The 22,940-nt window shown below is 48.2% G+C and overlaps 1 protein-coding gene across 2 annotated transcripts in view; it reads right to left on the bottom strand.

Moving 5' to 3' along the window:
* Positions 1-16,396: 16,396 nt before the first annotated feature.
* Positions 16,397-22,940, bottom strand: part of ERICH1 (glutamate rich 1) — a 47,277-nt gene continuing 40,733 nt past the window's right edge. For both annotated transcript variants that reach the window (XM_082680518.1, XM_082680519.1), the window contains 2 exons: positions 20,561-20,755; positions 16,397-16,847 (listed from right to left, as the gene is read on the bottom strand). In XM_082680518.1, coding sequence (XP_082536644.1) covers positions 16,774-16,847; positions 20,561-20,755 — 269 coding nt within the window. In that variant the 3' untranslated portion in view covers positions 16,397-16,773. The remainder of the gene's footprint in view (positions 16,848-20,560; positions 20,756-22,940) is intronic.

The following is a 22,940-nucleotide window of genomic DNA, read 5'->3' as shown; positions in this document are numbered from 1 at the left end:
TGGGTTGTCTGGTTGTGCCGTTTGTTGTCTGGTTGTGTTGTGTGGTTGGTTGCATATTTGCTTGTGTGGTTGGCTGGTTGTACAGTTGGCTGGTTGGTTGTGTGATTGGCTGGTTGAGTGGCTGCATTGTTGGTTGGTTTAGTTGGTTGTGTGGTTGGTTGGTTGTGTGACTGGCTGGTTGAGTGGCTGTGTTGTTAACTGGTTTAGTTGGTTGTGTGGTTGTTGCTTGTATGATTGGCTGGTTGAGTGGCTGTGTTGTTGGTTGGTTTAGTTGGTTGTGTGGTTGATTGGTTGTGTGATTGGCTGGTTGAGTGGCCATGTTGTTGGTTGGTTTAGTTGATTGTGTGGTTGATTGGTTGTGTGACTGGCTGATTGAGTGATTGATTGGCTAGTTGCGTGGCTGTGTTGTTGGTTGGTTTAGTTGGTTGCATGGTTGGTTGGTTGTGTGATTGGCTGGTTGAGTGGCTGTGTTGTTGGTTGGTTTAGTTGGTTGTGTGGTTAGTTGGTTGTGTGATTGGCTGGTTGAGTGGCTGTGTTGTTGACTGGTTTAGTTGGTTGTGTGGTTGGTTGGTTGTGTGATTGGCTGGTTGAGTGGCTGTGTTGTTGGTTTAGTTGGTTGTGTGGTTAGTTGGTTGTGTGATTGGCTGGTTGAGTGATTGATTGGCTAGTTGAGTGGCTGTGTTGTTGGTTGGTTTAGTTGGTTGTATGGTTGGTTGGTTGTGTGACTGGCTGGTTGAGTGGCTGTGTTGTTGGTTGGTTTAGTTGGTTGTGTGGTTGGTTGGTTGCTCCTTTGTTTCTAGGACCCCAGCTGCTGAATTAATCATGCTGCTCACTTTACCCCACATGACCCCTCCTGCTGTGTGCGAGCTCTCTGGCTATTGTCATTCATCCTCTTTTCCCCACTCCCTCTCCCCTCTCTACCATGTGTCTTTTTACTTGAACACATTCTTGCAAAATTTCTGCTATTGTTTTACGAGCATGCATTTTTATGAAAACGTTTCTTACTTTTCCTCTTAGCACTCCACCTGTGAGGCTACATGTTCATCTGATTTGTCGCTTTCAACACGCACACTATGGCCTGGTCCGTAGGTGGACGCCAAGCAGCCTCCTGCTTGCAGCCACCACCAGCAGCGCCAACGTGAGGATCTTCGTGCATGAGCTCAAGGACCCACGTGAACCTCCTTGAGTGACGCGCCCGAAGGCAGAGCGGCAGAGTCATAAGCGAGGCCTGTGCTTGATTAAAGTAGTGCTTGGACCCTCTCCAGGCTGTCCTGTCCTGCCCACCCGTCCTGCAGCCATGCACAGCCCAACACCCTCTCCAACACCTGGCCCGACCCAGCTGTCTAAACTCTCCTGGTTGCTTTTGTTTTTTCTCCCATAAGACTTACAAGTTCTGTGTGCTCAGCTCTGGGATTTCTGTGCAGTTTGCTTCCAGTGCTTTGGAACGGACGGTCCTCCCGGGTCTGACTGCCCGTCCTGTTTTTGTTACTCTCAGCTCCTGGTTCCTGTCTCTCTCTTCTGGTCCACAGCCCCTCGAGCCCTGCTCTCCCTCCACACGACCTGCACTGAGTCCCCGGCCTCCAACCACTCATCCACTCAGTAAGGTTCATCGAGTCTTGCTGTGTGCCAACCCCCCAACCACAGTACTGAGGACAGAATGTAAACAGCAGACCTCCTGGAGGGCCCTGGCATCTGCAGGCGGGCATAGTGGGACATCACACAGACACACACACAGTTAGACATGGTAAGAGCCGTGAAGGACAAGTTTGGGGGCTGGCAGAGCTGGGGACTAGCTGGGAGCCCTGGGGTGTGAGGAGGAAGTGGCCTGAGGGATGAGCTGCAAGCAGAGAACAAGGGAGACACCCTGATGCCATGTTGTCAGGATGGGAGCCTTGCTGTTAGCTGCACCTGGTTCCATCCAGGGAACCTCTGCTTTTTCTCCTCCAGAGACTCAAGCTCCGTCTTTGCAGGGATAAGAAAGGAGCAGTCACTGGGCGGCACAGAGCTGTGGAGGGGCCTCAGGGGTCAGAACCTCTTAACTGACCATTAAAGGATCCTCCTTATTTCAGTGGTGACCTTCACCTTCTCTACAGAACCTGATGTTGCCAAATCTTGAGCGTCTGGGCTTAGTCAGCTTGGGCTGTGTCTTAGTCTGTTCAGGCTGCTGTAACAACGTACCACAGACTGGGGGCTTATAAACAACAGATGTCTGCTTCTCAGTCCTGGAGGCTGGACATCCAAGATCAAGGCGTCAGCAAGGCGTAGTGGTGAGAGCTCCCTCGTTCATACACGGCGTCTTCTCCCTGTGTCCTCACGTGGAGGAAGGGCTGGGGGCCCTGTGGGGTCTCTGTTAGAAGGCCACTAATTCCATTCATGGGGGCTCTCCCTCATGACCTCCCAAGATGTCCCCCCCAAAACCATCACATGGGGGCTAGGATTCAATATATGAATGTTCGAGGGACATAAACTTTCAGACCATAGCAAGTTGCCGTAATAAAACACCATAGATGAATTTGGGGTGGCAGCGGGGACAATCAGCTCATAACATGGGCTATTCTTCTGAGTAAACTGTGTTGCTTCTTGTTTTTTGCACCAATAGACCAGGACTAGATTTTCCAGGTCTGCCATCCCCATCACTGTAAGTCGTGAATTTGTGCCTTTAAAAAACCTCTTCACTGTGTTTTGGGAGGACTTCAGAGGGAGAGCGAGCTGTCTGTAAACATCTGAACACCAATTCTGAGCTTTCTTCCACGACGTCCATTCCCGTCAGCCTTGCATTTGCATCGGGGACAGCTGACCGGTCCAGCTTCTGCACAAGACACTCACGTCTGTCCCGAGCACAACTGAACCCTTAGCCTGTTCCCATCGAGCATGGTGGGCTGGGGCCCCGTGTGACCTAGAAGGAGGGAGGGTGGGGGACGTCTGGTCTATGGCTGTCTGCGTTCACACCTGGCGTCCGACCAGGCCCCTTGGCCACTCCTCCTGTGAGGACAGGTGCCCCAAGAAACAGGCAGGCTCAGGACCTTTGTGCACGACGCCCCCTCCAGGCAGGCCTGGCTCTGAGGAAGAGCCCATCTCTGTTCTCCCCAAATTGTGGGCAGGGGGGAAAATAATTCTGACCTTTGGCCACATCGGTCTGTCCCGCCCCTGTGAGACCCTCTTCCTGATGAGCCCAAGGACAGGGTGGATTGCTGGGACTGCAGCGGGTGAGAGGTAACATTTGGTTTCCGTCCCAAGTTCCTGACACAAGAGCCTCAGATTCTCCAGAGTGATGAGCGACTTTTTATAAGTAACGAGGTGACTGTTGGTGAGGCCCCAGGGCTTCAGGATGGGGGCTGGTGGCCAGAGGAACCCTCCTGTGATTACAGGGTTGGAACTTTCAGCCCCACCCCGACCTCCCTGCGGAGAGCAGAGGGGGAGAGAAAAGATCTCCTCCTCCCCACCTCCCTCCCCATGCTTTCCTTAGGGTTACGTCATTGCTCTCTTTAATGCTTACATTTTTCCAAATCTGGCCACTGGGAGACTCTTGAAGCTGGCTTTTCTGTCATTTTGATAAGTCCTTTTACATTTTTGAGCAATTACTTGCTTCCTGGAACAAGATACTCTGGACTCACCTTGTACTTTTCCTGCTCCACGCCTGGAACCGGCCATTTCTCCAAGGAGCCTCGTTAATTCCGGGCAGAAGGTGGGCAGCAGTCATTGTTAAACTCTGCCTCTCAGGAGCCCCTGACATGCTGGAAAGGTATTGAGGACACTGTGAGCTGTGCTTGTGTGTATATGACTATAAACATTTACCACACTAGAAATTAAACAGAAATTTAAAAACATGTATTCATTCATTTTAAAAGAACAATAATAAACCCCTCATATGTTAACACAAATAATGCATTTCAGTGAAAAATAACTATACTTTTCAAAACAAACTCTTTAGCAAATTTACTATAGAATGGGAAGAGAGAGGAAGGAGTATGTTAATATTCCTTCCTGATAATTATGGATGCTTTTTATACAATAGCCAACCTCAGCAAGTTGAGGTTTCTTTTATTTTAATTTAAATTTATTTAATTAATTTATTTTTGGCTGTGTTGGGTCTTCGTTGCTGCACGCAGGCTTTCTCTAGTTGCGGTGAGTGGGGGCTACTCTCCGTTGCGGTGCGTGGGCTTCTCATTGCGGTGGCTTCTCTTGTTGCGGAGCACAGGCTCTTGGTGCGCGTGCTTCCGTAGTTGTGGCACGCGGGCTCAGTAGTTGTGGCTCGCGGGCTCTAGGGCACAGGCTCAGTAGTTGTGGTGCATGGGCTTAGTTGCTCTGCAGCATGTGGGATCTTCCTGGACCAGGGCTTGAACCCATGTCCCATGCATTGGCAGATGGATTCTTAACCACTGTGCCATCAGGGAAGCCCCGATGTTTCTTAAAGGTTGGTGGCAGCTGGAATATGAAATCATGTCAATAATTGTGATGGATATGAGGTTTCCAAAATTCAAGGTTTCAAGTGAAGATCTGAATTTTATCACTGGCAACAAGTACTATCAGTACGCATTATCTATCACACAATATATAACATTGTTATCTCTCACACAATATATAACGTTGTATATACGCTGCGTGTAATACACAATACTGTATTTAACATATAATGCGTGTATGTGTATATATATAATTTGTCTTTAACCATTGCAGATGTAAACTCAGGATGGGTTCCTAGGCACGAGCCCTTGCTGGGTTATTTCTAGACCACCTTCCGCAGTGCCCTGCGTCTCCCACCAGCCACGCGGTGACCCTCTTATCCCTCACAGCCTCATCAGCAAAGTTTTTGTTTGTGGCTAAGTGTTTGAATTTCTTTGCAGTCTGATTTGTGAGAGAACAGTTCAAGCAAACTTTTTTTTTAAATAATTAAAAAACAACATTTATTTATTTATTCAGCTGTGTTGGGTCTTAGTTGCAGCACATGGGATCTTGTTGCAGCACGCGGGCTTCTCTCTAGTTGTGGCGTGCAGGCCCTAGAGTGCACGGGCTCAGTAGTTTCCACGCGTGGGCTTAGTTGTCCCGTGGCATGTGGGATCTTGGTTCCCAGACCAGGGATTGAACCCGCGTCCCCTGCATTGGAAGGTGGATTCTCAACCACTGGACCGCCAGGGAAGTCCCCAAGCAAACTTTTGGTTCTGCGTATTTCCCCTCCCCGGGCCAGCCAACCGAAAACTTGTCACGATTGTGTTTTTCATTGTTTTCCTTCTCATCTGCATTGATGACGCTAGTGTGCCCCTCCACCAAAAAGCTGCTCAGCTGGGCTAAAAAGAATCAAACATTCGAGAACAAGGACAACAAGCCTTTTCAGAGCATCTGCGCCCTCCCCCAGCTGGGTGGCCTGCGAGCGCCCAGCTCCTCCCCGCCTGGGGGTCTCCATCCGTCCTGACACCAGAATGTCTGAACCAGGACCGAATGTCAGGTGCGCCCCGTGAGCCCCATGCACCCTGCTGTAGGTTCCCCTGCAACACGGCGCTGTCCACATCCCTGGCTCTGTCTCTTCCTGCTACTGCTATGACATCACAGCTGCTCAGGACTGGATGAAATGGAGGGAATTCTGCCTGCTGGTCCTTCCTCTTTCTTCCCAAGAGCACAATTATCCCTTATTTGAGAGGGTGTCTTCTTTCAGTCTCTGCCCACAGTTCCCCCGACTCTGTAGGGAGCTCCACATCTGGATTCGGTGGCGGAGACTCGCCCCCACCCCGGCCCTGACCCCATAATTGTGGACCCAAGACCCTGTGCTTAAGGCGGACCAGCATTTGCCCTTGGCTTAAACAACACAACGGCTCAACCTGCATCGCCATGCATCGCAGATGGAGGGAGGGCCCTCACCACATCTCCAGGGGCTGTGCTTTCTCAGCCCCAGGGGTGCAGGCCTCGCCTGGCGGGAAAGAATGAGACTGGCTTGCCCTGACTTCTCGGGGTTCCATGGTGTCACTCATGGGCCCGGAAAGCGTGGTGGGCCAGCCCTGAGGAGAGGCTCCATCATCCCCTCTGCTGTGGGGCAGCCAGAGCCCCTTCCAGCCTCTCTGAGCACCGGGCACCATGGACCAGACCTCTCTTCCCCAGCCCCCCTCCTCACCTCCTGGGCCTCAGTGCTCTGTTTGCCTCTTTCTTCTCTGTTCTCCCACCGCCCATATGGACGCACCTGCGAGAGCCCTAACCCCTGGGTGACTTTGGGGGGAGATTAAGGTCAGATGAGGTCACAGGGTGGATCCTGCTCTGATGGGGGTGCTGGGGTCCCCTCTCCCCACAAAGGAAAGGCCATGTGAAGACACAGAAGGTTTGTCTCCAGGCCAGTAAGAGGCCCCACGGGACCGGCCAGGCTTGTGGCCTAGGACTTCAGCCTCCGGAATGGAGGGGATCAACGTCTGTCTGGCACCTGGTGGCCCGCAGGAGACGCCGGCTTCTTCGTGAGGCATCCTGATGGCTGGCCTGCCATCCCTGGGCCCTGCAGCCAGGCTGCACTTTTTCCTCTTCCTCACCCGCCATCACCCCGCTCGCTCCGAATGATTAAATGTGGGCCAAGTTCTACTCATGAGCAGAGCGGGCAGGAAACTGTCCTTTTCCTATTGTCAGTTTGCCAAGGCCCACTTCAGCCAAATCAATACTATTAAATCACCCTTCACGTAACAACAGCTGCAATGGGGTATCTATTCCGTGGAGTCCTCGGGTTCACACTCAGAGTCTTCAGGGGACAGATGACCAGGAAGGGGAATCACACGTGCTGACTTTTCTTTTCCAGGAGTTTTAAGAGGGCTTCGCACAGCATTTCATCCGTGGCCTCAGTGCTGGAGACGCAGGTGTGACAAGGTGACCTGGGCTCCGTCTTCAGCTCTGGACTTGGCCCAGGTCTTCAGGCTCCGTATAACCCTTGTCAGCCCACGTGGCACTGACAATCCACACACTGCCCACCTGCACCAGCACATTTTCTGCCGAAAAACAGACTTTCCCCTAAAAGGCAGCACAGACACCCCTCTTCAGCACCCGTAAGATGAGGGATCCCCGAAGCAGCTCCGATGGATGTGCCGGGGTGAGAGATCCCGCAGGCGGGCAAGGGGCAGTTCACCCCACACAGGGCTCGGCCACTACCGTGCGGTGGGCAGTCTGTCTGTCTGCAGCGTTGGCGCACAATCCTTTTCCCATCTTTGGTCGTGGTCTCCCGGTATTTCCCCCTCACCACCTGATGGTGACTCAGCAACACGACTGACGTTGCCATGGGGATTGATTTTCAGAAAAGGTGAACAGTTCTTGGCACAAAATGAGGTGCTACCTCCCCCATGTGTACGACAGACCATGGCACTCCTGAAATATGCAGGAAATAGTGCAGTTGTGTGAAAACCGCCTTGTGTTTATACATGAAAACGGAGGTGGTGCTGAGCTCAGATCGCAGTAAACAGCTTTCTCACCTGCATACCTGTCGCTGGAACACCTGCAGGTCAGGTGGCATCTGAGGAAACTGCACGAGGGCCGTCCTGCATGGTGGTTGGTCTCCTCCCCCTCTCCTAAACGCCGACTGGCCACCTGATTTCTCTGATGTCCAGAGAGTCCCCCCAGGTTACAAGGCTTCCCTTGCGGGGTTCAGTCCCCCAGGAAGAGCTACTGCAAGGATCCGTTAGGAACTAATATTGTTTGGGAGGAGAAATATTTTTATAAAGTTCAGCACCTCCTTTAATACGGTTTCAGTTTCCTTCCCTCGAACACATAACCTTTTACTTAATAAATTCAAGTAAAATGAGCTGAAATGTCTATCAGTTTTAATAGACTCATCTTCGTTTGAGTCTTTTATTATAAAATTCTTCCCAACCATCGGCATGGCTATCATCCTTCCAGGCCTGTCATGTTCAGCAAAATTAACCATCTTTGTTTTTGTGTGGTGGGACTTAGGGAGTAATATTTTACTTCCTTAGTTGTACTTTTTTGCATTGCTTTAATTTTTAACAGTATAAAAATAGCATTTCTTAAAAGCAATAAACAGGGAGTTCTTTGAGCCTCCAAGGTGCCAGCCTGGGGGGCTGCCTTGTGCGCAGGTGCCGTAGGGGCTGGGCCGCCTGAGCCTGCTCGGACCCAGGACTCCCCTGGTGCCGTCAGCCTTGACCCTTGGCTGCTCCAGGACACTTGCCCCCGTCCTGCTGGCTGGAGTCGTGGTCACCTTGGCTCTCTGGCGGCTCGTCTTCGGTTCTGGCTACATCGCTTCACCTGGCTTTGCCCTTTCCTGTTGGGAGTGTTCTCGAAACAAAGTCCTTAAAATGAATCCACTGCACGGCCTCCACCGCTTTTCCTCTGGAGCACTGGGCTGGGATTAACCTTTCAGGTCCGAGCCTGGCGCCAAGTGCAGCAAAGCCAGCCTTGCCAGGGACTATCTCTGACGCTCCCTCAGGCGCTGTACTGTCAGCGTCCACTCAGACCTGTGGAAGACCCTGCTCACTCCTGTTGATCTGCTGGGGTTTTGGTCATGACTCACCCATGTGGCAACAATGCACAGCAGCTGGCTGGCCCCAAGGCACAAATGGGACACTGGCTCCTGTTCATCCGTGTAGCCCAGCACCCAACACAGCCCTGGGATGTTTCTGAATCACAGATGATAAGTGCATCAACTAATGGGGCCATATTTAGGGGGACAGTCAGGTACAAGGACGGTGCCAGGGTCCAAAAGGCCATTTCAGGACACTCCCAAGCCACTAAAGAAAGTGACAACTGTCTAAGACCAGGATATCATATGCACGCAGGCACGATCAGATCACACGTGCTGTGTGCCTACTCTGCTCTGGGCCTCATAACATCATTGCCAGGCAGGAGACACTATGGGCCTCTATGTCCGTCATGGACACTGGCTATTCTCAGATGCAGGGAAAAGGAAACAATTGGCTAAGTAGTGAGGCCGAGTTTGATATGTACGTTTATGAGAAAGGGTGATCACAAGTTAGCTTTAGCGATGGAAATTCTAATGTTTCATTACTCGCGGTCAATAGTGACCTTAAGGTCAAACAAACATTTCTTCATCCACAGAGTGGGGATGCTAATAACTGTTAAAACTTTAATGGATTTCAAGAATAGAAAGATACCGTATGTAAGGAATTCATCACGCCTGGCACACAGTAGGTGCTCAGTAAGTGTCAGTCCCCTTTTTCTTCTTCATTCTCCATTATGAATATAATTAAAAACTGGATGAGCACCTAACCTTGCAATGAGAACATCACTGAGGTAAGAAAGTGGATTATACCGTGGAGTTTGTGAGGATGAAGAGATGAGGCTGCCCTTGTGATTTCTGCACATATTTACTTGATGTTTGTTCTGGGGTAACTGCCTTGCATGGCTGATTGCTGGCAGTTGCCATCAGTTGCTGTCTACGTTCATGTTGGAATGTTCTAAGCCCTTAAGAAAACATTTATTATTTTAGGACAGGCACATTTCCAGCATGGGTGGTGGTGATTAAATCTGAAGAGGAGACATTCTTGGGGATAATTTCCAGCAGAAGTGTGACACTTTTATGAGTCAACAGCATAGCTGCTGATTGAAATCTGTGTTGGTGCAGATAGAAAACAGTCACAAGACAGGGGAAGCACCCCTTCTTCCACCTGTTCTGTCACCTCCCAGCCCCTCTGCCTTCCTCCTGTATTTCCACACATTCTCATCCTATCTGTCTTTTAGGGAGGAGCTCAGGTATCACCTTTTATGAAGCCATCTTTCTCCCTTGATTCCTCCATGAAGGTAATTTCTCTCCACCTGAATTCTGAAAACATATCACCTATACATTCTCACCTTCACCTTACTCATCTTACTTTCTACTTTCTACCTTTATGAGTGCTGTGTGACATTGAGCAAGCCTCCTAAATTCTCTGGTCATTAGCTTCTTTTGCAAAATGAAAGGGGTTGCATGACCCCATTTGAACATCTATGGGGCCTATACAGTGATGGTAACCAAGGCCATCTGGTCTACCCTGGTGAATGAGGCCATCTAATCTACCCCGGTAAATGAAGACATCTGGTCTATGCAGGATGTGGGTCTGAAGGGCTGGCAGCAGCTAACCACATTCCGACTTGAGTGGTTGGAAGGAAAGGAAAGGAAAGGAAAGGAAAGGAAAGGAAAGGAAGGAAACTTGAATGGTTGCCTCAAGAAATGTCTGTTGAGTGACCAGTGCAAGATCTGTGCCAGGTGCTATGGGCCAGGGAGGTACCAGAAGGGTCAGTGCCAAGTGCCACATGCAAGGACAAAGGACTTCAAGGCCTGTAATCAGTTGGTTTTAAATGAAGCAAAAGGGAGGCCAACCTGGCGGCCTGACTCCACCAGGGGAAGCCCTTCAGAACCTGGTCCTTCCCAGGTCTCCTGCTGGCCTCAGAGGAGTCACTGCCAGGTGGGAAGAGGGTGGGGGGAATTGGGACTTGGGGGGCCTCAGGGAGGTGAAAGTAGCCCCAGCTGGCAGCCAGCAAGAAAACTAGGACCTCAGTCCCACAACCACAGGAATAGAATTCTGCCCACAGCCCATGAGGCCCCAAACCCAGGACACAGCAGGCCAAGCCTGGGCCTGACTCATGGTCACTGGGGGGCAATAAAGGGCATTGTTTTAGCCACTAAATTCGTGGTAATCTGTCATGCAGAAGTAGACAATCAATCCACCGCTGCGTGGGTTTCAGGGAGTCTGCAACCCCTTTAGCTGTGCAGTGTCTGTGTGTGTGGTGGGGCAGCTCTGTGCGGGCTTCTTATTTTGGAGGGGACCCAATGTTTCACCAGATTCTCTGAATGAGAACACATGCTCCCTAGAGAAACTGGGCACAGCGAGTGCTGCATGGAGAGGAAAATCCAGAACCGGCCAAGTGAGTGTGAGAGAACCTAGGACAGTTTTTCCTGAAAACACTGAGCATCAGGGCCTGGGGAACAGCAGGGAGACACTGCTACCACCTCTCCTAATTGCTGAGATCTCAGGATGCAGAAAAGCGCTGGGCTTCCCCCGCCCCCCATCTCACTGTGATGAGCATTCCTCACATTCTCGAGAGCTTCCTTTCTGCCTTAATTGGTATGGTTTACAGAAAACAAATGACTCAGACTGAATGATATTTTGCACTATTGTAAAAGATAAGTTGATCTAATTATCATCTAACTTCAGTCACACTGGGAGAAACAGATTATCGTATTTATACTGACACAGAGACAAGATTTATTTTTTTTCTAGAAGAGGCATTTTTCTCTTTGAAATTAGAATGATACGCAAAACTGATTAACCCTGACCATCCCACCTGCTCAATTACACCCCTGTTCCTCAGTACTTTTAGGGTGTGGTCAGAGAAACGGACAAAGTAAAACCCAATGAGCTGACAGGAGGAGAGTTTACAGGGATTCTGTGCTGAGACCAGAAAGAATCAAGTAAAGGGTTAAGTCTTGTCTGCAAATCACAAGTTTTCCCCAGAATCCAACAATAGTGTATTCATTTGCTGGGCATGGAAAAGATGTAAATTGTGCATAACTGAAAGACAAATTGGATATTGAGAATTAATGGGAAATTATGAATCTGTCAATATTTATTTTCATACCGGCAAACACATGTCATTAATTAATAGGCACCTTAATGGAAGGATTACAACCTGGCGAATCAGAAAGGCAGGTGTCCCGCCCGAGGCAGTCAGAGGTTCTGGAAAGGAAGCAGCAGGTTGATGTTACCTGCCTAGAGTGACCCCTCAGCCCTGCGGTGAAGGTGACACAATTCCTGGGCCTCTGACCTCACTGACGTTGCGTCTCAGGGGAGGAGGGAAAAGCAGTTGTGGCAGCAGATCATATCTCCACTGAGGGGGAAATGAGACGAAGGCCATCTTAGGCATGGACTGGAAGCTGCCCACAGTCCTACTTCAGGCTGTGGCCGTGTCTTGTTTCCAGCTCCATGGAGACAGTGGACCATCATCCATTCTCAAGGAGGCAGCCCCTGGGGTACGGTGGCCCATCCCAGTTGGTGACCCATCCCAGTTGGTGACCCATCCTGGTTGGTGACCCATCCTGGTTGGTGGCTTGTTCCAGTTGTGGGCCCACCGTGGCTGATGACCCATCCCAGTTGGTGGGCCCATCCCAGTTGGTGACCCATCCTGGTTGGTGGCCCATCCTCGTTGGTGGCCCATCCTCGTTGGTGACTCATCCTGGTTGGTGGCTTGTTCCAGTTGTGGGCCCACCGTGGCTGATGACCCATCCCAGTTGGTGGCCCTTTCTGGTTGGTGACCCATCCTGGTTGGTGGCTTGTCCCAGTTGTGGGCTCATTGTGGTTGATGACCCATCCTAGTTGGTGGCCCATCCTGGTTGGGGGGCCCTGTTCTGGTCAGTGGACCTGCCCTGGTTAGTGGACCTGTCCTGATGCTCATCCTAGCTGGTGGCCCATCCTGGTGTCCAGGCCTGGCTGGCAGCTCCACTTACCAACCTTTATTAAGCTCAGGGAACTTCACAGCAACTAGTCTCAAGCTGACAGATCTCCAGAACCAGTAGGGCATCCTTGCTGCTTCATCTGCTTCCAGAAGGTTCTACTTAGTGGAGCAGACACCTCTTAAGGACACAAACGGTGATGGGGAAGAGGAGCTCTGGAGAATGGGGCATCCACAGTAGAAGGAAAGAAATAAAATGATCTCCTTCACAGATGATATCTTATATGTAGAAAACTCTAAAGATTATACACACACACGTACACACAACTGTTCGAGCTAATATATGAATTCAGAAAACTAGCAGGATACAAAATAAATACAAAAAATCAGCCGCATTTCTATACACTAGCAATGAACAATCTGAAAAGGAAATAAAAACAATTCCATTTATGGGAACATATCTCAATGTAATAAAAGCTATTTATGACAATCCCACAGCCAACATAACACTCAATGGAGAAAAGCTGAAAGCCCTCCCACTAAAATCTGGAACAAGATAAGGATGCCCACTCTCACCACTTCTATTCAACATAGTATTGGAAGTCCTCACCACAGCAATCAGATAAGAAAAAGAAAAAGTATACGAATTGGAAGGGAAGAGGTAAAATTGTCATTATATGCCGATGACAGGACACTACATATAGAAAACCCTAAAGACTCCACACAGGAACTACTAGAACTGAGAAACGAATTAAGCAAAATAGCAGGATGCAAGATTAACATACAGAAATTGGTTGCATTTCTTTATAATAACAATTAAATAGAAAGGCAATGAAATAGAAATTTAAAAAAAAATTCCTTTTAAAACTGCATCCAAAAAAAAATACTTAAGAATAAACCTAAGGAGGTGAAAGACTTATATGCTGAGAGCTATAAAACATTAATAAAGGAAACTGAAGATGATTCAAAGAAATGGAAAGATATCCCACGTTCTTAGATTGGAAGAATTAATATGGCTAAAATGGCCATACTAGCCAAAGCAATCTACAGATTTAATGCAATCCTTATCAAATTACCCATGACGTTTTTCACAGAACTAGAACAGATAATCCTAAAATTTATATGGAACCATAAAAGACTCAGAATTGCCAAAGCAATCCTGAGGAAAAAGAACAAAGCAGGAGGCATAACCCTCCCAGACTTCAGACAATACTACAAAGCTGCAGTAATCAAAACAGCAAGGTACTGGCACAAAAACAGACATATGGATCAATGGAACAGAATAGAGAGCCCAGAAATAAACCCACACACCTCCAGTCAATTAATCTTCAGCAAAGGAGGCAAGAATATACAATGGAGAACAGACAGTCTCTTCAGCAAGTGGTGTTGGGAAAGCTGGACAGCCTTATATATATCAATCAAGTTAGAACACACCCATATACCATACACCATACAGCTCCCTGAGCTTAATAAAGGTTGGTAAGTGGAGCTGCCAGCCAGGCCTGGACACCAGGATGGGCCACCAGCTAGGATGGGCCACCAACCAGGATGGGGATCAGGACAGGTCCACTCAAAATGGCTTTAAGACTTAAATATAAGACATGACAACATAAAACTCCATAGGCAAAACATTCTTTGACAGAAGTCATACCAATCAGTCTCCCAAGGCAATAGAAATAAAAGCAAAAATAAACAAATGGGACCTAATCAAACTTAAAAGCTTTTGCACTGCAAAGGAAACCATCAACAAAATGAAAAGACAGCCTATGGACTGGTAGAAGATATTTGAAAACGATGTGAACGACAATGGCTTAATTTCCAACATACACAAACAGCTTATACAAATCAATATCAAAAAAAAAACAACCCAATCAATAAATGGGCAGAAGACCTAAATTGACATTTCAACAAAGAAGACAAACAAATGGCCAACAGGCACATGAAAAGATGCTCAACATTGCTAATTATTAGAGCAATGCAAATCAAAACTACAACGAGGGGCTTCCCTGGTGGCGCAGCAGTTAAGAATCTGCCTGCCAATGCAGGGGACACGGGTTCGAGCCCCAGTCCAGGAAGATCCCACATGCCGTGGAGCAACTAAGCCTGTGCACCACAACTTGAGCCTGCACTCTAGAGCCCGCCAGCCTCAACTACTGAGCCCACGTGCTACAACTCCTGAAGCCCGGGTGCCTAGAGCCTGTGCTCTGCAACAAGAGAAGCCACCGCAATGAGAAGCACGTGCACCGCAATGAAGAGTAGCCCCCACTCACTGCAACTAGAGAAAGCCCGCACACAGCAACGAAGACCCAACACAGCCAAAAATAAATTAAAAAAAAAAAAAAAAAAAAAGACTACAATGAGGTAACACCTCACACCACTCAGAATGGCCCTAATCTGATTAAGAAGTCTACAAATAATAAATGCTGGAGAGGGTGTGGAAAAAAGGGAACCCTCCTAAAACTGTTGGTGGGAATGTGACCTGGTGCAGCCACTATGGAAAACAGTATGGAGGTTCCTCAAAAAACTAAAAATAGAGTTGCCATATCAAATTGCCATATGATCCAGCAATCTGATTCCTGGGCATATATCCAGACAAATCTCTGATTCAAAAAGATACATGCAAAAAAAAAAAAAAAAAAAAAGATACATGCACCCTAATGTTCACAGCAGCACTATTTACAATAGCCAAGACATGGAAACAACCTAAATGTCCATTGAAAGATGAATGGATAAAGAAGATTTGGGGTGTGTGTGTGTGTGTGTGTGTGTGTGTATATGTATATAATGGAATACTACTCAGCCATAAAAAAGAATGAAATAATGCCATTTGCAGCAACATGGATGGACCTAGAGATTATCATACTACGTGAAACAAGTCAAAAAGAGAAAGACAAATACCATATGATATCATATATGTGGAATCTAAAATATCACACAAATGTACTTATTTACAAAACAGAAACAGACTCACAGACAGAGAACAGATTTGTGGTTGCTAATGGGGAGGGGGATGGACTGGGAGTTTGGGATCAGCAGATGCAAACTAGCATATATAGGATGGAGAAACAAGGTCCTACTGTATATCACAGGCAGCTATATTCAATATCCTGTAATAAATCATAATGAATATGAAAAAGAATCTATCTATATACTAACAAGAGAGTGAAAAGACAAGCTACAGAATGAGAGAAAATATTTTCAAATCACAGATCTGATAAGGGGTTAATACCCAGCATGAAGGACTCATAATTCAATGACAAAAAGCTAATAATCTAATTCACAAATGGGCAATAACTTCCACAGGAATTTCTGCAAGGAGGAGAAGAGCCAATGCGTACATAGAATGTAAACTGAAACCACCACACGATGCCTCTGCACAACCATGAGGATGGCTATTACCAGGAAAATGGAAAATAACAAGTGTTGGTGAGGACGTGGAGAACTTGGCACTCATGTTTGGGTGGTGGGGATGAAGATGGTGCAGCTGCTGTGGACCACATCCTGGCAGATCCTCAAAAGGTTAACGTAGAGTCGCCATCTGATCCAGCTATTCCACTCCCAAGATAAATGAAAACAAATGTGCACGCAGAATTTTGTACATGATGTTCACACAGTAGCATTATTCATAACAGGAAATGGGGGAAACCCCAGTGTCCACGGACAGAGGTGGAACATTGTTCAGCCTAAAAAAGGAAGGACAGTGGTGATGACCTCACAACACTGTGAATGTACTTAATGCCACTTAACTGTACACTTCAAAATGGCTAAAATGGCATACTTTATGTTATGTATATTTTACCACAATAAAAAAGTATATTTTCATGTATAGAGACAGTGCCAATCCTAAGACGCTGCATCGATTGGTTGGTGTTTTTAAAACTCAGTCTCACTGAAAACTGGTGACGGCTTCTGTGACAAAAGGAAGATCAAACAGGAAAAACATGTTCTTGATATTCTTCTCAAAGTCAAGAGGAAAAAAAGAAGAAAACAATCAATAAATTCAACTAGAATCAAACTACTTAACCATGAACGTTTTAATATCCATACGACATTCTTAAAACAAACTTTCAGACACAAAGTGATTTAAAACTTTATAAAAATATATATACAGCTTCAAACTATACAGTTTATTCAACTTAACAGAATGTCCATTTTTTAATTTAAGACACACACAATTTCAAAGAAATTTTCAATTTTATCCCAATTTCTCACTTAAAGTCTCAGATTACATCTACCTATTATGTACAAACAGATGAATTGAAATGTCCTCAAAGTTCCCAGTGTTTGGGTTACAAAGAAAACTTAGAGAATTTCATCTTCTCTGTGTATAGAAATTAAGTCTCAGCCCATTTCATATCTGTCTTTCCTATTTTCTTGTCAAATATTAGCTCTTCTTAAATAGATGTACTGATTTTATTCATTGTTTTTCTCAGGAAGGATATGTGTGATCCAGTAATTAAAGAAAGCTGAGATTACTCGGGCATAGTCTGGAAAGCAAAAAGAAAACAGAACAAAAAATAAAATAAAACAAAAAATTCAAACAAAAAGAAAAATTATAAATTATTATTTTGTAGATATTAGTCCTTAGGCCCAAAGTAAACCCTGAAATAATCTAATAAGACACAACTCGGGTGTTGAAATGATGTTGATTGTCAGCACGCTTGCAAATCCCATAAAAGTATGGGTCAGTTTGGAATATTTGTATTTCACTTGGATACAAAAGTTCTGTTAGTTAGAGCTGAACTCCATAACACCACACGCAATATTACACGCTTAACATCTGAGCTCAAAGAAAACCACATACAAAGTGAAATGAAGCAGAAATAGTTTACTTCAAAGGTGGACAAAGTAGCAGGACGTTAGAAGCAGGATTCTAAGTGAGATGAGCTGGAAGGGACAGCACTCAGGTTTCAGGAAACTGTCCCAGGAACAGCCCAGCAAAGGACCTGAGCTGAGGTCACAGCCCCTCATTTTGGGCCTCACTCCTCGTAAAGATGCTCACTGAGGGGGACGCAGGTCCGGAGGCTCCAACCCTGAGAGCACACATACCCTGTCTGGCTCAGATCCTGGTGCCTGAGGGGCAGCCGACTACTGCTGAGGCCCTGAGACGCACTTTCGAGCAGAGGCTGGGACTGCGGGGAGGGGTCCCATCTCACGCTCCATGCAGAAGTGTGGCTGAGGTGCCTCCAAACTCGTCCCCCGTCCTGCCCGGGCCAGCTGCCCTGACCCCAGCCTCGGGCTCCCAAGGATGGTGGTGGCTAATGTGTGCACAGAGGACTCAGGAGGGTCCAGGGCGGGGATGCCTGCAGCATCTTCATGGTGCGCGGAGCATGATAAAAACCCCACAGATGGTGACGTGCATGTACGTGCAGATGACGGAACGCAATATGTGAGACCAACTGTAAAAACACGTGCACCGGCCTCGGGACACGGCTGCTGCACCCCGGTCAATGAAACACCCGTGAACTAGGAAAGAACTAGGAAAAACAATCGTTGAGGCAGCAGAGAGAGAAAGCCCCCTGTGTCTGCTGTTAAATGCTACTATTTCCAGGCTTACTCTATAGACAGGAGAGATACAGCTACTAATTAAACTTCATAAGCTAGTTTTATGAAAAAGAAAACAATTTCGGAATGCTAAATCTGAATTAGACAGAACCAATATTTGAAAATAAAGCTTCACCATTTGTAAGATTTCATTTTACCAAGTAGCTCAACATAGAAAAACTTTGCGCATCCTACATGCACTAAAAAGGAATCCATTTTCACAGAAAAGTGCTTCATGCATAAATTTTAGTTCCACCAACTACTTAAGGTGCTTGTAGGCAAAACCTGTCCAATGGTTTCAATGTAAGAAGCAAGAGAAGCGTTTCCACTCAATCCCCAATCCCTGTTCCAAACTCTCCTGATGCATCTCAGAGCCACGCGTGAAGAACGTCTTCAGTGTGAGGATCCACTGAATCGTAAATGATATATTTTCATCTCTCATAAAAACTTCATATTAGTTTAACTTAATAAAATTGGCTTTTTGCAATCTGAAAATGTAAATTATGGAAGTGTAGATCTTTTTACATTTCTTACGGAAATGTAAATTTTTTTTTTTTTTTTTTTTGCGGTACGCGGGCCTCTCACTGTTGTGGCCTCTCCCGTTGCGGAGCACAGGCTCCGGACGCGCAGGCTCAGTGGCCATGGCTCACAGGCCCAGCTGCTCCGTGGCATGTGGGATCTTCCCGGACTGGGGCACGAACCCGTGTCCCCTGCATCGGCAGGCGGACTCTCAACCACTGCGCCACCAGGGAAGCCCGGAAATGTACATTTTTAAATACTGAATACAGCAGGCCCAACAACCAGCAGTAAGGAAAGGAGCAAACACTGGATCACGGGGCTGGGGGTCCCGAGTGGCCCTGCGGCGCCCCCGGCAGGAGCAGGGCTCTGCCAGCACTTGCTCCCCTGCCTGAGGGTCTCCCTTCCCGGAGCTGCTCCCACTGGCAGCCCACCGGCTCTCACTCCTCCCATACCACCTCTGGTCCTACTCCTCGCAGCAACCCCCCCGAAGGCGTCACCTTCACCCCATCTCTGGTCCCGCTCTGACAAAGCCTCTGTCCCCCCGGACCCCAGGCTGCTCTGTGAGGGTGACTGGCAGTGGCTCTCCCAGGCCTAAGTCCCCACACCTGGACGTCCGACAGGAACCTCCAGCCGGCCCAGCTCAACACCCCACCTGCTCCTGTGGCTGCCTCTCCTGCCTCATGATGCGCTGCAGGCTTCGTGCAGGGCTTTGGGTCACAGACGCCCACGTCCAGTCAGTCGGCAAACCCTACTGAGTCCACCTTCACAGCCGATACAAATCTGACCGCGCCCGGGAGTATGACCGAAGCCCCCGCTGTCCCCGACCCCTTCTCTAGTCCGAACGTGATGGCCGGAGAGATCTTGCTAAGTGCAGTCAGACCCAACAGGCTGGCCTTCCAGTGGCCCCACGCCGCCCAGGATAAAGGCCAACGAACTCAGCACAACCTCCAGGGCCCGACGTGACCCGGTCCCCGGCTCCTCTCCCACCCGCTTCTGACCCCTCGCTCCCCTCCCCACAAGACCCCGCCCCCGCCATGTCTTCTCCGTGGGCTCAGCTGTACGAAGCACACCTCACTGACTTCTCGGTCTACGTAAGCCCCGAAGGGCAGGGCGCTCTCCCCTGAAGACCCGCGGCGGGACCAGGGCCGCACAGGCAGGGCAGATGAGGCCCCCTAACAGATCACTACTGGACGTATGGGGGAGGCAGGTCCTCCTGGCAACCCCAACGCGCAGGGGTCTCGTCAACTCCCGCCAGCCACTTGCTAATTATACTGGTGCCGTATTGCTTTACTGCTGGCTTTACTGTTATTTCATGTGATGAAATGTGATATGTGGCTTTTTAAACATGTCAGTCTTGACTCTTTAGCTATACTATGAGGTTTCCAAGGAGAAAAACCATGCACTGTACTCATTTTGAGATTACTGCCCCAAGGTAATCTGCAGAATCACTTCCATTCACTCAACTAAAAGGTTGTCCAGTGCCTGTCTTGGGTCTGGCACGGAGTTCTGCTCCATGCTGTGCAGGTGCTCTCCAAAAAGTCCTGATCGTCTGATACTCAGTGTTTACAGATTTCTGCGGCCGGAGTATTCCCACCGTGGCCCGGTGGGACTTCAAGCTGCCAGTGTGAAGCCCCACCCATGGCATTGTGAAGACACAAGCACAGTCGGCCCAGCACTCTACAGTTTGCATGAAATGGGCACCCAACAAAGGTTGAGGAAGTAACAAAAGAGAAATCATCTTATAGTTCAATTCCCTTTTTACTGTAGGGTCCAGGAAGGCAGACCAAGACATTCGGAGGACAGAAAAAATGTACCTTCTCCAAATCTAGCAGAGGAAAAGGAAAAGAAATGAACTCTTTCACTTCCATTTAAACTAATAAGGATTTGGTCCTAAGAGTGGAGCTCACAAGTCTGGAGAATTAGATTGTACACGCATATCTGCATATATCATGAGAGATATTTTTATAGCAAGAGAGATGCAAGAAGCATATTCCTCTGTGGGAATCTATTCCTCAAGCCATATGTGCATCCTTATATTTTCTGATTCAGGACTGCTTTGCTAGAGAGTAAGTTTTTCAGAGGCAAACCCTAGACAAGTGTCTAAAGCAGCACAATGAATAAAGTGCACAGTACATACCGGGTGGCATCCTGCAATGTTCTGGGAACACTTCCAGGGCACTCTTCAATCTTTCAGTATCTTGCAAAAGTAACAGCGTTTTCATGTGATCCAGAATGAACACATCTGAGGAGGGCATGCTGTGAGTTTCAAGATATTTAAATAGCTCTCCACTGGTCTCCATGAAGACAGCCGAGTCCGAATCCTTGGAGACACCTAAACAAAGACAGGGTCACTTAGAAATGCATTTTTACTCTTACAAACTGAAGATAAGCTCTCACCTCCTAAAGAAAGCCTCAAACGTATATTTTTATTTAGAACGATGTGTTTGAGAGACAATCAGAACAGAACTTTGAGAAGCAAACCACAAAATACAACTGTTGAACCACAGTGGAAAGGTGGTGTGTTACGGGCACCGATCTCGTAAAGCAGCTCTGAGTGTTCCACGTACCGGAATCCACGCACGCAGCAGGGGAAACACACGAAACCAAGCCCTCCGATGGTGTCAGGCATCTACAAACAGCATGAAGCTGCTGGGCGGTTGGGATGCTTCAAGGAAGCCAAGGAGGCTGCCCCATGAGCACAGCGCTGTCCCCACTGCTGGCCGGCGGCAGGCCTACATCATGCTGAGGCCATTTCTGCACTATCCTGGTGGGTGTTCACAGGATGCCTAGAATCTGTGACTTCATGGTCTTTGTCAACTTTGAAAAACTCCCAGCTGCCACCTCTTACACGTCCCTTGTGCCCCAGTCCCATGGGTGAGGCTCCTTCGGGCCCATGTGGCTGTTATGCTCCTTCTGTGTTTTCCATCCTTTCCTCTCCCTCCTTCACTCTGGATACTTCCTTCAGCCTGCCTTGCAGTTACTAATTCTCTTTTATGCTGAATCTAATCTGCTGTCTGAACTCGTCTTTGAGTCCTTAATTTGTTATTATATTTCTCAGGTCTAGAATTTCCGTTTGATTATCCTAATAGATTCAAATTATCTGGTGAAAGTCTCCGCTTTTCACCTTTTTTCTCCATCTTCTCCTACTTCTTGGACATCTAGATCATAGCTATTTTAAGTCCCTTGTCTGGTAACATCAGCGTCTCCACCCCATGGCCTCTTTCTGCTGCTCTTTTCCTCATGGTTTCGGTCGTATGGTCCAGTCTCTTGCTGTGTCTGACACACTCTTTTGAATGAACATGAAAATTGCAGGGTCTTGGCTAACGACATTTTCCTCCAGAGAGGGTCCCCGCTTGCCTCTGCTCGGCAGACAGAGAAGGGGCAGGCGACTGAACTGACCACAGGGTGGCTGCACGTCTGGCCGGCAGTTGTCCACCTGCACCTGAGCGCGTGGCCTGCGTGCTGCGCTGGAGGGTCAGGTTAGCCCTGCCTGCTTGGTCCCTCAGGATGCCACAAAGGCCGCCCTGCCATGTGGAAGAGGTCTGCCTGGTTGCCCTCCTCCCATCCCACAGTTCAGGGCTTGGCCAAGGTTTTGAGGGGGGACAAGCAGAGCTTTGCTCTGGTCTCTGACCCTCCTTTCTTACAGAGCTGGCCGACTCTGGGCCCTCCACTTCCCCCCCCAGACCTGTGAGACCACTGGGGCTCTGCTGGTTTGCCTGCTCTCCAGGCTGCACTGCCCCTTCCCCTGGACCCTTGCCCAAGCCCCTGTCCAAACTGGCAGACACCTTGAGGGAAGGAGGGCAGCAGCATTCTGGCTCACCCGGCCTGTGGTTCATCTCCTCTGGGATTTGTCACAAGGGCTTTTCCTCAGCAGCTCTTAAAACTCCAAGTACACTTTAACCTTCAGTCCTCCTTGGCAGGAGGGCTGTCTGCCACAAGCTACTCCCTCATGCAGAGAATGGATAATCTACTGAGATCTCTCTGAAGCCTACTTCTGTTCTGCAGTGTCTCCGCCACGTCCTCCTATTAGTCTCATGTGGATATTCGTTAAGGATGTTTTCAACTTAAGACAAAATGTGGATAAACAAGCAAAAGAGGAAAAGGGTCAATCTTGGTTAAAATGGACCCGTTAATCATGGTGTTTTCGCATCACTGTTTAAGTCCATCCCTTACCCCTCCAGTTATCACATAGGCAGTATTTCTCCATCTTGGTCATGCTGGAGGTTCGATGCACTAAGCCCACCACATCCCCTGAATCTCCCAGGGACGGATCAGAATGGTGGCAGTTATCCCAGCACTTCTGTTCTTGGCACCGAGCCAGCACCTGCTCCTTCCTGACCCTCAGGGCTGCTGTCTGTTAGGCTCCACACAAAGGTGAGGGATTATCACCCGTCAGAATAAATCCCAGGATAAACCTCAGCTCCTATATCAGTACAAACAGTGGTCCAATATGCTTACTGAAAAATCTCAAATCACTAAGCCACACATTGGGGAAGCAAATCAATGTGTGTCCGAGA

Source organism: Grampus griseus (genome assembly GCF_964374135.1).
Source record: "Grampus griseus genome assembly, chromosome: 21".
Lineage (NCBI taxonomy): Eukaryota > Metazoa > Chordata > Mammalia > Artiodactyla > Delphinidae > Grampus > Grampus griseus.
Note: the sequence above shows the minus strand (reverse complement) of the source record. Positions and strands in the feature narration are given on the sequence as shown.